This window comes from Dreissena polymorpha, chromosome 2, assembly GCF_020536995.1.
Source record: "Dreissena polymorpha isolate Duluth1 chromosome 2, UMN_Dpol_1.0, whole genome shotgun sequence".
NCBI lineage: Eukaryota > Metazoa > Mollusca > Bivalvia > Myida > Dreissenidae > Dreissena > Dreissena polymorpha.
The window spans coordinates 24,164,378-24,180,133 of record NC_068356.1 but is presented as its reverse complement, the minus strand read 5'-3'; the positions used below and the strand labels follow the sequence as shown (position 1 = coordinate 24,180,133).

At 34.9% G+C, this 15,756-nt stretch overlaps 1 protein-coding gene across 4 annotated transcripts in view; it reads left to right on the top strand.

The window, feature by feature from the left end:
- Positions 1–15,756, top strand: part of LOC127866257 (brain-specific angiogenesis inhibitor 1-associated protein 2-like) — a 42,375-nt gene that overhangs the window by 8,774 nt on the left and 17,845 nt on the right. For 3 of the 4 annotated variants that reach the window (XM_052406684.1, XM_052406687.1, XM_052406688.1), the window contains exons 3-7: positions 2,581–2,670; positions 8,200–8,261; positions 11,470–11,541; positions 13,331–13,462; positions 15,593–15,658. In XM_052406684.1, the coding sequence (XP_052262644.1) occupies positions 2,581–2,670; positions 8,200–8,261; positions 11,470–11,541; positions 13,331–13,462; positions 15,593–15,658 (422 nt within the window). Of the gene's footprint in view, positions 1–2,130; positions 2,223–2,580; positions 2,671–8,199; positions 8,262–11,469; positions 11,542–13,330; positions 13,463–15,592; positions 15,659–15,756 lie in introns of those variants that run through there. The other variant, XM_052406686.1, reaches the window with a different exon arrangement.

Here is a 15,756-nt window from a genome sequence, read left to right as displayed (position 1 = left end):
AAATTCTACATAATTATGTGATAAACGCTATGATTTATACTGGTAAGGACATACGGGTAATTGACTCATCTTGGGAGAGTGATATTGGTTATATTTGTGTGATAAACCATTTCTACCTTTTCAAGAGCTGTTTTGTCTCATCATAAAATACAGACAAAGGCAAAGTATTTTATATGGAATATCACTACTGTTTAAACCAAGGGTTGGCATAATATGTTTGTTTCCTACTCTAAGCACCCCAGTTTAAGAGCAGCCATGGATGATGTATATGTGGGAACAAGGAGATAATTAATTTAATAATGTTATCATTCTTACCTGGGAGTGATAAAGATGTGATATATGGCTGTATAAACCTCAGCCCACCAATGGGTGTTACAACCTTAACCAAACATAACAAGTTAGTTATATTGACATTGACTATCAGAGGCTTATAGGTGGGAACCATCTACTGCCCTTATAAAAGCTTCATCAGTTTCTGCCCTATTTAAAGGAGATTTCTTACTTTTTATGAAACTGTTGTAGTGGAAAACAATCAAGACACTATTATTCCCTGCCCCCCCCCCCACCCCCACCTTTAAAAATAAATAAATAATAATTTGTGAGGTTGTATATTTAAGTCACTTTGTAGGTCAGTGTGTCACTATGTCTATATTAAATGTTTTAAGTTTTGGGAGCAAACTTCTTCCACATTGTGAAGCAATTGAATTGAAATTTGAAATTTCATTACCATGAGGTAAAGATGTCCAAAAGACATTTTTCTATTGCAATCATCAACTTATTCCTGAGTTCTATGGCCATAAACTTTACCCATGAGCATGGCTGCAATATAAACGTTTATACAACTGGATCTTGACATATGCCTCCACCAATTTATAAATCACTATACTTGTGTGCTGTGATCTGCTCATTTATGAATTATGTGCCCTTAAATTTATCCATTAGCATGACTAACATAATTAAAAAGTGTAAAGTTGTGGAGCAAACTTATTCCAATTTTCTTATGCGATTAAATTTTAAATTATTACATGTCCTTACATGCCACTATTTTCACTCACCGTAATCATTTTATTGTTGAGTTATGTGCCCTTTAACTTAGCAATGAGCAAGACTGGCTGTGACAGTGTGGTGTGGAGGTATGTTATTTCATTTTTGTGACAAAGCTGTAGTGATTACAGCGAGAGTGAACAACTCAACAACAATTATGGGATAGCTGTAGGCTTTTTAGTAGAAATACAGTTCAATGTCTCAATTTGTTCCAAGATCATAGTGGCAATAAAAGGTATCATGTCTAAAATAAGAAATAAACCCCTTACGCTTTGTCTGGACCATAAATTTGCCCAGCTTGGATAGATTTTAAAATAACTCGGCAGAAGTGGCATGCATTGTTAAATGGAATGTCATAGTAGCCTGTACATCGATCAATGGCATGTCGTAGTTTCCTGCATTTATCAATGGCTCAGGGACTGATCCATAGGTCAAGGTCACATTTACCATTTTGACAATAATTTGTTCAATGGTATATCACACATATGAACCTTATCCCTAGGTCACTGGGACCTGAAAACAAGTTTTAGAAAACATTTGGTTTGTACATACCATGTTTTGGGCACATTAATTTTAATAAACATAATTTTGATATATTCTAATTGCAACCATCCAGTTGTTTGTCTGTTTCCTTCCTAATACTTAAATTTCAAGCTCAGTAAACTAAATGTCGCTGGGTGGTGAAAAGTGTGCAGCCAGTCTGGGACTCGAACCAGGGACACCTCCTTTACAGGGCAATTGCTCTTCCGACTGAGCAAACCGGGCCACCACACATCTTTCCTACAATCCAGCTTGAGTTTGGTATCATGACATAAACTACGTTAGGATCCATTCTTACCAAATCAACATTCAAACCACAAATAAGGAAAAAAATAACTATGCACTTGCCAAACCTTATGTCAATATTATTGTATCTATAAATATGATAATGTGTGGTGCCAGTTATTTAATCTGTAAATAGGCAAGTGGGTGTATAGTTTTTATAGGTGGTTCAGGGTGTATGCATGTTCATGATAAAGGTCCACCACTAAATTGTGCTGCAATTTTACATGTCACCAGTACACAAAGTTTACCTTTCTATCATCGTTCTGGCAGTTTATATGTCAATTGAATTTCAAAAGTGGTTACAATCTAGTAGAGGCAAACATTTGTGGCAAAAATATTGTGTTAGGTTTTTGGTAAGTTTGAATAAAATGTAAACATGGTAACATTTATTTTGATTACTCAAAGTCAATTATTGAAAGTTGGAATGAAGTATGTTTAAACTTCGGAAAGGGGGATGTTTATATGGATTTCAGAAGCAGATTATAATGCTGTAATAAAAAAATTAGAGAACTAAAACAATCATCCAGGTTGGAAATTATACCAATTGTTTAAACTGTCAAACCCCATTTTATTTAATTATGTTTGATTAGTATTGCTTTATTATCATTACATCTTTAATCTTTATGACAATGGTGATACTATGAATCTTGTCATAACAAATAACATATTAATTATCACATGTATACTAACATACTCCCTTCAATCTTTCAGTGGTGACCTCTACAGCACAGGCTTACAATGAAGCCCTTGGTCAGTTTGGAGCAGAAGCGAGGCTATGTCGGGGCGGGACAGAAGAGATAGGTGAGTCATGATGGCCCCTTGATCCGTCAGCCATCATGGCAATTTATTCCATGCGCATGTCAATATGCATATGTGGTATCAATTTTGTGTCAATGGATCGACAAACCTAAACAGTTTATTTAAGGACTCTGATGGCACAAGATGAAATCATGAAATGTAGACTGTATTAATTTGTAAATTATTTGCTTTGTGTATGAAGTTTTCTATTGATGTATACAATTATATGCATTTCACTTGCATGTTACATATACCATATTTGTTACATTTGACCTTCAAACCCTTTTAAATGCATTTTCTTAAATTAAGGTACATGGTTACCATTTAAGTGAACAACAATGGTTCATTGAGCATCATTTTAACAGACACCAAAAAAAGTTTGTTGTTATAACTACTCTCTTTGGACGCATTACTGGTATAATTATGCTCCCCCGAATTTTTTTTGGGGGGAGCATATTGTCGCCGCTTCGTCTGTCGGTGTGTGTGTCCGTCTGTCCGTGCACAATTTTTGTCTGGGCCATTTCTCAGCAATTAATGACCGGAATTCAATTAAACTTTATGGGAAGCTTCACTACCAAGAAGAGATGTGCATATAATCAGCCGGTTCTGGTCGGATGATTTTTCACAGAGTTATGGCCCTTTGAAATTTTCCATTAACTGTACATATAGTGCAATTCTTGTCCCCCCAACTACTAGACGTTTCCTTTTATCTGAATATATAGTGCAATATTGTACGGTTTCTTGTTGTTCAAGTGACCTCCTGTTTTTTGTGTGAATATTTTTTTCTGAAAGTGCACAAAAATGATTCTTTGTGAACCACATCATATCATTCTCGTGGAAAGTATAGTTCTTAATATTTGATGGCACAACAAAATCTTCTTAGAACAGAGAACATTAAGATCTTGACTTTCGGTGAAAAAAATTATATTGTGTTTTTACTCAATAATGCTTACCTATTTCCAATGAGTTTCTTTGTTATGCACAGTTATTGTAAGCACCTTTACATGGCAGGCATGTAATCAGCAACCTGTACACTGATAATCATTGATGTTTTGCAACTTCAGAAAACGCCATTTTAATGAAAAGGCAAGGTTAGAAAATTTGCTTACAATTGTTTTCTGGGATTTTTCAAACAAACCTTAAACAGCCCTAGGGCATAACCCTGAAATGTTCGAAATGGTCATTACTCCATAATGTCCTAGAAAAAAATGTGAATGTTTCCAGGTACTCGCAGAATTTTATGTTAAGATTTTTAAAATGTGAGAAACGTTTAATGAAGGTACGGTAACAGAGTTAGGCGAGACACCCTTGCTTTTTTAATTGTTGAGTGAATAGCCTTGTTTTAATATTTTGATAATGGCAATGAAAATATGTTATTGAGTTAAAATTTTTACATGAACAATGTATAAATGTATTTCTTTTAGGTAATTTAAGTGTGTCAAAATGTAATATTTTATATAAAAAAATGAACCCACTGCAGCACCTATATAAGAATGAATACAGTATTCCTATGAAATGTAAGAAAGTTGTTTTCATTTCTTCATGCTCCTTATTGCTGCATGAATTGTTGGGAGCATACTGTTGTCATAGTGATAAATGAAATTGTGTCAAGCTCATAACAAATGACTGTCTTCATAAGTAGTTAAAACATACCTATGTATAGTCATACTCAAAGGTAAGATTTGAGAAAAACAACAACTGGTTAGAAAATATGTACACACTAATTAATATCTATGCATAAAAGTCTGATGCCTTGTGACAAATTGTTATCTTTTAGCCCGCAAAGCGGCTCTTGTTCCCATTAGTAATTGAGGTTATTTTTTGTAAAATTAACCAATACATTTTGTTGTTATATTTAAATTGCTGTAATATTGTAAGAATTCAGTTTAAAAGAGAAATTTGCCAATGAATTGCAGAATGTTTTGTAATTTCTTGGTGTGTAATTATAATACTGTAGTACAGTCAAATTCACCTGTATACATAATAATAATTATGGATATATTTGTATAACTGTACATTATGTTGCATTTGGCTCTTTGTATAATACAGATAAGCCAATAGTGTTCAGTATGCCAGTGTAAGAAACATGCATTTGACTTTTTAAAGGATTACAGGTTGCGAAATGTGCAATGTTTTGTATATTCCTGATCGTCAAAAGGTTTATGGCGCATTGATCTTTTCAAATTGGATTCAGATTGATATTGTAAAATGGAGCATTGTGAACAGATGTAATCCCTGCTTTCAGTAGCCCTCATTTGTAAAGCAGGAAGTGTCACACAGGCAGTGGATGTAACAACATTTGGTCCTCATTTTGGAGCCCAATGATAATTTAAATGAGATCAATTGACAGGCAAACATTTTTTCATGGTGTGAGCGAAGAATATTTAGAAGAATTCAATTGATTTATATAGAAAAGGAAATTAATTATTTTATGTCTACCCTCGAAGGCATATATTATATATATTTTTTTCTTTCTTTTTGTAATCCATAAATGGGGAAGGATACATTATACATGTTGCATTGTGAGGTATCATAAACTGGTTCAATGCATGTTGTCCATTCAGTATTGTGGTACAGTTGTTAAACAATGAATCTGTGCTTAAAAACTTCCCTCTTTTGCTGTAAATGTGTTTACAGAACCTATTGATCAAGAAACATCTGTTACATACAAGGACTGGGATTAACTGATAAGTTGACAGGAAACATTTCTGAATGATGTAAAACTGGTGTTATTTTAGTTTCTCATATATAATTATTATCCTGGTAAAGTGCACTGTTTAGTATTGTTGCTAGGAATTGTCATGGGTTTGAACCCTCCAAGCTGTCATCCTTGTTCAGGTCATCTAAATAAAAAATAATAAGTACATAACTTGTATTTATACAGCTTTCTAGCAAATAGCTAGGCATGTTTATTAATGAATTAAGGGAATGGCAAATTAAGTTGAAATGCACATACAGTATTTTTAAAGCATTACAGTAATGAAAAAAAAATCATACATTGTATGAGAAATACATTGATTTTTCAGAATTATTGAAGAAAGCTTATAGCAAGCTCAGGTATCAATTATTATGGAGAATATTCAATACATGTACTAATGTATTTTAAGAAAAGATATGTTTGTTACCTGATCAATAATATTTCTGCCTTCATAGCAGAAATAGTCCAAAGTGTGTAAGTTACCATGGTAACAGATGCCAGTGCCAGTGAAGTAGATTAGAAGATCAAATGTAAATCAGATCATTCATTTTATTTCCTGTCTTTATTTTTATCACAAACATTATGAATATAATTATGTATTTATAATTTTGCTGATTATTGAAAAATAATGTGACATCGAATTTTATCAATTTCTTGAGCCTTTCATCTTTTTTAATATATATGAAGGCACAAATTGGCACATTAGGTTATACAAGAAGAAATAGAGGATATTTGTTGGATACGGTGGAATAACGATTTTATTTCACGAGTGATCATGGAAAACAATATTTTCACAAGTGGCGCAGCCACAAGTGAAAATATGTATATTCTATGATCACAAGTGAAATAAAATCAATATTCCATCGAATCCAACAAATTTTCTTTGTATTGTAGGCTTTTTTCACCGTTTATTTACATTGTAAATGAGTTTCACTTGATAATTTCGCTGGAATTATGACGTTATTTCGTCGAAAATATGACATTATTTCACAGTGAAACAGTCTATATTTTTCACTGTTATTTTTCATTGTTTGAAACAGTGGAATACTAGTTTTATTTCACTGATATTTCTCTATAAACCACCGGAAAGCATAAAATAAAAGACAATAACACTGCATGAGACCCATTCAAACCAATAATTAATTTTGTATTATGAGTAATGTGACCTGGAGCACAGACTACAAACAAATACTTTGCAATATTACCAAATATGAAATGTTTTAATTTGTGTTGTGCTGATTGCACTGCCTTGTCAACATTGTAAACTTTGAATTATATCTGAAATACATAATATGAGTTGAATCATGCAAAAATGGGTCTTATGCCATATGTGGCAAGTAGTGTGGTAAGGAGCAATGGTTTGGGCTATAAACTCACATAAGGTATTGTGGTCTCATTATTTTAGATGCACTAATGCAGTCACTTTGTTTGTGAATATTATTTTATGTGACAAGTGATTACATTTGTGACTTGTTTTGTTACTTGATTGTTACCAGCTATGAATGTTAAATATCACTCACAAACTGGCCATGTAAGGACAATAAAATTGTTTTATGTGTACAACACTCATTAATGTGATATGATTGTCTAAACAGATGCTAAGTAGGATGTCAAACAGGTTGATATTGTGACCCCTATGCCCTTTCATTATGGTTACTGCATGAAATTAAAGCTGCTCTTTCACAAACACTAACAAAACATATAAACATATTTAATTCTACAGAAAATGTCTAACTGCTATGAAATATTGAAGATAATATTTTAAACAATACGTTAGGATACATATATATTTTGTGGTTTCTTGTAACCTGGGCTCAATGCCTAAAGTATCATCCCAGATAAGCCTGCGCAGTCGGCTTAAGCTAATCTGGTACAGCATTTTCGGCATAGACTTTGGTCTTGGAAGACACTTTCTTAGTTTTTTTCCATAAAAGTGGACAGTGTCGTCCCTGATTAAACTGTGTGGACTGCAAAAGCCAAACTGGGACCATACTTTATGCATATTCATGTAACCCAGTTTTCTCAGAGTGCAGCTATTTATGAAAGAAGCCTTTGCATTGATACAATACCCCCGTGAGGTCAAACATGGTACCCATGAGACATACATTGATACAATACCCCGTGGTCAAACATGGTACCCATGAGACATGCATTGATACAATACCCCGTGGTCAAACATGGTACATTGATACAATACCCCCGTGGGGTCAAACATGGTACCCATGAGACATGCATTGATACAATACCCCGTGGTCAAACATGGTACATTGATACAATACCCCGTGGTCAAACATGGTACCCATGAGACATGCACTGGGAAATTATGAACATTGGACTGGCTCAGGTTTGAGTTTCATGTTGGTTGGTAGCATTTTGAGTTTCATGTTGGTTGGTAACATTTTAAGTTTCATAGTGTTGGGCTATTAAAACATAAACACGTTTAGTGCTTTAAATGTTTTCATTACTGAGCGTTCTTTTATTTTTGGCATAAGTAACAGACACGTTTAATGATGAGCAGGTCATACAAAGGTTGGAAGTACATTTGTTACATCAATCGAGTATGGACTAGATACAGACTTAAATTGACAACATGCAAATGAAGATGTGATTGTGAATGTTAATAGGCTTTTGAACTTAGGAGGATTTGTGGAAATTATTCAACAACATAACTTGTATTGATCAACACAATTTTCATGTCCTTGTTCAATCTGCAAACTGATGCAAAAAAGATTCAGAAACAACGAATTGAGTATTTATTATTGAACACTGATTTTATTTATATAATATGGTTTGCATTACTGTTTGTGCTTCTATTGAATGAGTTATATTTTCAGGGGAGGCAATTCATCAGATTGCAGAAGCCCAGAGAGCAATCCAGGCCAGATTAAAAGACAGTGTAGGTTGCCTTGTTTCCTCTTGTCTTACATTTAAACATTCAAATGATGAAAACATCTTAATATTTAACCTTAAAACAAATGATTAATAACACATGAGATGGGGCTCAAAATTAAGACATCAAAGCTTTCAATGCAATATTGCCCATGTGTGTTCAATCATTATTACCCATGTGTGTTAGAGTACTTTTGTCCATTTAATTTTAAGTTGCCACATTATAACCCATGCATTGCACCACTATTGACCCTGTGTATTACAACACTATGGACCATGTGTGTTACTGTACTATTGACCATGTGTGTTACAGCACTATTGACCCTGTGTATTACAACACTATGGACCATGTGTGTTACTGTACTATTGACCATGTGTGTTACTGCACTATTGACCATGTGTGCTACTGTACTACTGACCATGTGTGCTACAGTACTACTGACCATGTGTGTTACTGCACTATTGACCATGTGTGTTACTGTACTATTGACCATGTGTGTTACTGCACTATTGACCATGTGTGTTACTGTACTATTGACCATGTATGTTACTGTACTATTGACCATGTGTGTAACTGTACTATTGACCATGTGTGTTACTGTACTATTGACCATGTTTGTTACTGTACTATTGACCATGTGTGTTACTGTACTATTGACCATGTGTGTTACTGCACTATTGACCATGTGTGTGACTGTACTATTGACCATTTGTGTTACTGTACTACTGATCATGTGCGTTACTGCACTATTGACCATGTGTGTTACTGTACTATTGACCATGTGTGTTACTGTACTACTGACCATGTATGTTACAGCACTACTGACCATGTGTGTTACAGTACTATTGACCATGTGTGTTACAGTACTATTGACTATGTGTGTTACTGTACTATTGACCATGTGTGTTACTGGGCTATTGACCATGTGTGTTACTGTACTATTGACCATGTGTGTTGCAGTACTATTGATCATGTGTGTTACTGTACTATTGACCATGTGTGTTACTGCACTATTGACCATGTGTGTAACTGTACTATTGACCATGTGTGTTACTGTACTACTGACCATGTGTGTTACTGCGCTATTGACCATGTGTGTTACTGTACTATTGACCATGTGTGTTACTGTTCTACTGACCATGTGTGTTACAGCACTACTGACCATGTGTGTTACAGCACTATTGACCATGTGTGTTACTGTACTATTGACTATGTGTGTTTCTGTACTATTGACCATGTGTGTTACTGTACTTCTGACCATGTGTGTTACAGTACTATTGACTATGTGTGTTACTGTACTATTGACCATGCGTATTACTGTACTATTGACTATGTGTGTTACTGTACTATTGACCATGTTTGTTACTGTACTATTGATCATGTGTGTTACTGCACTATTGACCATGTGTGTTACTGTACTATTGACCATGTGTGTTACTGTACTACTGACCATGTGTGTTACAGCACTACTGACCATGTGTGTTACTGCGCTATTGACCATGTGTGTTACTGTACTATTGACCACGTGTGTTACTGCGCTATTGACCATGTGTGTTACTGTACTATTGACCATGTGTGTTGCAGTACTATTGATCATGTGTGTTACTGTACTACTGACCATGTGTGTTACTGCACTATTGACCATGTGTGTTACTGAACTATTGACTATGTTTGTTACTGCCCTTCTGACCATGTGTGTTACTGTGCTATTGACCATGTGTGTTACTGTACTATTGACCATGTGTGTTACTGTTCTACTGACCATGTGTGTTACAGCACTACTGACCATGTGTGTTACAGCACTATTGACCATGTGTGTTACAGCACTATTGACAATGTGTGTTACTGTACTATTGACCATGTGTGTTACTGCACTATTGACCATGCGTGCTACTGTACTACTGACCATGTGTGCTACTGTACTATTGACTATGTGTGTTACTGTACTATTGATCATGCGTGTTACTGTACTATTGACTATGTGTGTTACAGCACTATTGACAATGTGTATTACTGTACTATTGACCATGTGTGTTACTGTACTATTGACCATGTGTGTTACTGTACTACTGACCATGTGTGTTACAGCACTACTGACTATGTGTGTTACTGTACTATTGACCATGTGTGTTACTGCGCTATTGACCATGTGTGTTATTGCACTATTGACCATGTGTGTTGCAGTACTATTGATCATGTGTGTTACTGTACTATTGACTATGTGTGTTACTGCACTATTGACCATGTGTGTTACTGTACTATTGACCATGTTTGTTACTGTACTTCTGACCATGTGTGTTACTGCGCTATTGACCATGTGTGTTACTGTACTATTGACCATGTGTGTTACTGTTCTACTGACCATGTGTGTTACAGCACTACTGACCATGTGTGTTACAGCACTATTGACCATGTGTGTTACAGCACTATTGACAATGTGTGTTACTGTACTATTGACTATGTGTGTTTCTGTACTATTGACCATGTGTGTTACTGCACTATTGACCATGCGTGCTACTGTACTACTGACCATGTGTGCTACTGTACTATTGACTATGTGTGTTACTGTACTATTGATCATGCGTGTTACTGTACTATTGACTATGTGTGTTACAGCACTATTGACAATGTGTATTACTGTACTATTGACCATGTGTGTTACAGTACTATTGACTATGTGTGTTACTGTACTATTGACCATGCGTGTTACTGTACTGTTGACTATGTGTGTTACTGTACTATTGACCATGCGTGTTACTGTACTACACACCATGTGTGTTACAGCAATATTGATCATGTGTGTTACAGTTCTATTGGCAATGTGTTTTACAGCACTATTTACATATTTCTTACAGTACTATTTAATATGTTTGGCACAACACTATTGATCATGTGTGTTACAGCACTATTGACCATGTTTGTAACAGAACTTTGAACCATGTGTATTTCTGCACTATAGAACATTTGTATAACAGCCCTATTGAACCTGGGTGTTTCAGCTCTATTGACCATGTGTGATTCAGCACTATTGATCATGTGTGTTTCAGCAATAGTTATCATGTGTGTTACAGCACTATTGACCATGTGTGTTACAACACTATTAACCTTTTGTGTCAAAGCAATATTGACAATGAGTGTTACAGCACTATTGACCATGTGTGTTACAGCATTATTGATCATGTATGTTACAGCACTTTGGCCATGTATGTTGCAGGCCAAAGCCCTGTTCAGTGAGCTGATCCTGCCCCTGGAACAGAAGATGGAGAAGGATTTCAAGAAAGCCAGTGTAAGTACTTCTCATAGTTATGTTCTGTCCTCACTGAAACTTTAGAAGGTGGCAGAGTTAACTAGATTGTTCAATGTTATAAGCAGATTAAAGTGACTATGTGTTGGCAATGTGAGCATGACAATGGTCCAATATTCAAAGACTTAGGGGATGCAAGTTGTATTGAGGGAAGGTTTGCCTTTGTAATATGCTGTGAAAGATACCTTGATGTGTGCTTTTGATAAGTCTACAGGTGCTCAAAGAGAATTTATAAATCAAAGTATTGATTATAAAGAATGTAATAGAAGTACGGATCATGCAAGTCAGCAACCTTATTTTGATTGGGCCCAGGAATAATAATCAAGTTTAAGACTTTAAGGCTTAAGATATTTTCTAGTGATTTTGCAAAATGATTGCAGATAAAGTGAATATTATATATATATATATTGTCAATGAGGAAGATTTCTTCAAGCTGTTGTTTATTTGACTGGTTTGCTGCATAACATGAGTTTTGTCAAAAGGTATGCTTCTGCATATACTATTCAAGTTGAACAATCAAAGCGCTGAAGGCACTGAATTTGTTTGCTGTTGTATAATCTTTGACGCAACTCAGTTTTCAAAATTATGTTATATCTTTTTATATCGCAAATTTGAAATGACCACAACCCATTGAAATTTATAAAAAGTGTGTCTTAAAGCACAGGTTCAGATGTTGTTTTGTTTCAAATCATTGATACGGCTAATCAGTGTGCACAGGCTAATCTTATTTGATATGCATTAAGCCCCGTTTTCCCTGAAAGCAGCCAATTTGTACAGTTTTCAATGATAAACACTAGACTGGCCAACGTTGTCTTACAAGCTGTTAAATACACGCTAATTAACTATTAAACCTTAAACCGCTATGTAGAGTACCAGTGAGAACAGGCAGATGCAGTGGTTAGAGCAGACGAATTTTGCAGGAGTAATCCACACAGGCTGTCATGGGTTATGGTTGCTGCCGTAGCTAAGCGCATACTGATTTGCAAAATTGCGTCTGCATTATTTTTTAGCTTTGCTCTCAAATAAAAACAACAAACATTGTAACATTCTTATAGTGGTGAACTTGTTCATCCTTCACTTTCCCTGTTGTGTACATCCTGTTAGCAGATATCATATTTCTGTACATAAAAATTAAATGCACCTTGTTTTGTAGTAGTTGATTGTTTAAAAACAATATAAAAAAACATAGTTACATCGCAAGAATGAGGAAGAGTTATATTCAGAAATGCAATCCTGGTATAAGATTTCATTCTAATCTTCATGGTTACCCATCTTGTTGTAAAACATGCATGGGCTTAGTTTTTTGGGGTATATTTTTATTCTACTTCCAGTCTTTATGCACTGAGCAACAGATAGGGATTTGGTAAAACGTGAAAAAAATCTTTAATAATTGAGCACTGAGTGCTTTAAATCATATGCTGCTGTTCAATACATGAATTGAGTTAGACATAACATTCCTCAATATGGCTTTACTTCTATAATTAAGGCCTGTATTACAAACACATGTATTATCACAATAGGTATCATTCTCGAAAACGGGGCTTAATGCATGTGTGTAAAGTGTTGATCAACCTGTTCAGTCTGTACAGGTTAATCAGGGACAACACTTTCCACGTAGACTGGATTTTAGTTAAGAAGAGTCTACCTTAAAAAAAAATCCAAAACAGTAAATTGTGATTTTTATCTGCTGACCAAACTCTATGCCTGCACATTTTGCCCCATTTTCCCATAGAACAGTTCATATCTATTTGCATGCCTCCATTGATTTCAGTCTGATGTAAGAAAGTACAGCCAGGGCCACAAGTTGGTGATGTCTCCATTCATCAAGGCATACGACACACTGAAAAAATTCCGAAAGAAAACAAAAAATAAGCCTGTCTATGATAGTGAGAAAGAGGCAAATGTAAGTTTTTTTTAAACATTTTCCCGAAGTGAAGAAGATGAATGGTTCAGCAGTTGTATTGTTTTTATATTTTAACAATTACATTTGTTGCTTATAACCAAAGCATATAACTCGTATAGAGAGGAAACTTTATAACCATATAACAGTGAACATGTACTAATAGGTATTATTGTAAATTGTTTTCTGATATAAGCACAGAAATGGCTCTTTCTTTAACAAAAACATGACATTAATGGACCTTTATTGTGTTTCTATGCAAAAGGGTAACTGATAAAGATTAAACTTCTTAGAAATATTCAACACCATGTATGTGGGTATAGTATTTGCACAAGTTTTTGTGACAACCAGCAAACTGTAGGGGCATCCATTTCCTTCACTCATAAAATTATTTAGTTTCATTGAGAATTACACTTTTGTCAACATAAAAGATTTAAAACAGAGCAAAGTTAACATCAACATTCCTATGAGACCACATTTGTGTGCGAATCATAGCAATACATTATCCATTATCAGAATGTTAAACCTTAAAGAGCACCATTAATTATTCAGAGGGAAATACAATTTAATGAAGATGAAGCTATGCAGAACTGGACTTCCATTTGAATCATTCATTTATATAAGATGCCCCCCATCGAAGAAAAAAGGGTATATTGTTTTGCTGGATGTCGGTTGGTTGGTTGGTCTGTTGGTTGGTCTGTTGGTCGGTCTGTCGCTAGACCAGTACGTTTCCAATCAATTACATGCGAATGGATTGACCAATTGGCTTGATACTTTTGAAGTGCATTGGCCTTTGCCATTAGATGACACCTATTGAAATTGGAGTCACTAGTTCAAAGGTCAAGGTAACTGTCACTCTAAGAGTGAAAATTGTTTCAGATCAATAACTTGTGAACAGAGGGACCTATTTGCTTGATACTTCCTATATGAATTGGAGTTGGACAGTAGATGGCCACTATTGAAATTGGGTTCACTAGGTCAAAGTCACTGTCACACTAAGTGCGAAATCTTTTCCTATAAAATACTTGTCCATTGATTCACCAATTGGCTTGATACTTCCAATGTGCAATTGCCTTGGACAGTTGATGATCCCTATTAAAATTTGGGTCACTAGGTCAAAGGTCAATGTCACAATAAGTGTGAAAAACGTTACCGATCAATAAATCTTCAATGAATTGATCAATAGGCTTGATGCTTCACATGTTCATTGGCTTTTGACCCCTAGTAAAAATACTATAATATTCTCAACCCATTTACTATAAAGATGATTTAACAGAGGTGCCTTAGTCTGTTTGGACTAAAAACTTATTTTACGTTGTACGAAGTCACACTAATATGATAAGATAATCTCTTATGGTCAGTTTTGTGGCAAAAAAAACATGTGTCAAGGCTCTGTTTGGGGGGCATTTGTCTCTGACGGCAGTGCTCTTGTTGGTATTTGTCAGTACAGTTCACGTCTGTCTTTTGTTTATCTACAAGTAAGGGACCCATTTTTGTTGTGTTTTTCAAATACAAAAGCTTATGTGCATTGTTCCTGATGATATGTTGTTGTGTACATGCAATGTTTAATAACCTATGTTCAAAATTTCCAATATAATGCCCCTTTTTTCAACTTAAAACTTCTTAACATGATAGTTGCAACTCGCTACACTATACAATATGCTCCTTGTGGGTTATTCATCACTTCTGGGACGCAACACAGTTTCATGTTTCAATAAAGCGTTCATTATCTGGAAATAAAATTTTAATGGGCAGACTACAACCTTTACAAAGTATATCTGTTAGGTACTGGGATAATTATACTCTCTCAAGGAGAAGGTATGTTGGAGTCACTCTGTCTGTTGGCCTATTGTTTGGTTTATATCAAAAATAAAAAATATAAATGTATAAATAATATAAGTTTCCGAGTGACCTTCTTCTAAATTTCAAACTCGATTAAATGAAATCACTATTTCATAATCATGAAGTGCAGTTGTACAAGACATTTTATTTCATTGCCAGTGATCAACACATTTCTGAGTTATTTCCCTTGACCAAAGCTGCCAAGCAGTGTGGGGGTATTAGTGATATTTTTAACCTATGTCTAGTTTAATATGGACTAAATTTGCATGCCTTTTATATTGTGACTTTCAGCACATGAGAAGCCTGGGGAAATGTCAAGAAAAGTTGGACGAATACAGGATACAAGGACTCAGATCGGTGGGTGAACAAATGAAATAAAATTGACCTGTAAAAACTAAGCTTAATGCATGTGTGTAAAGTATCATTCTTTGAAGAGACTTTTTTTAAATAAAAAA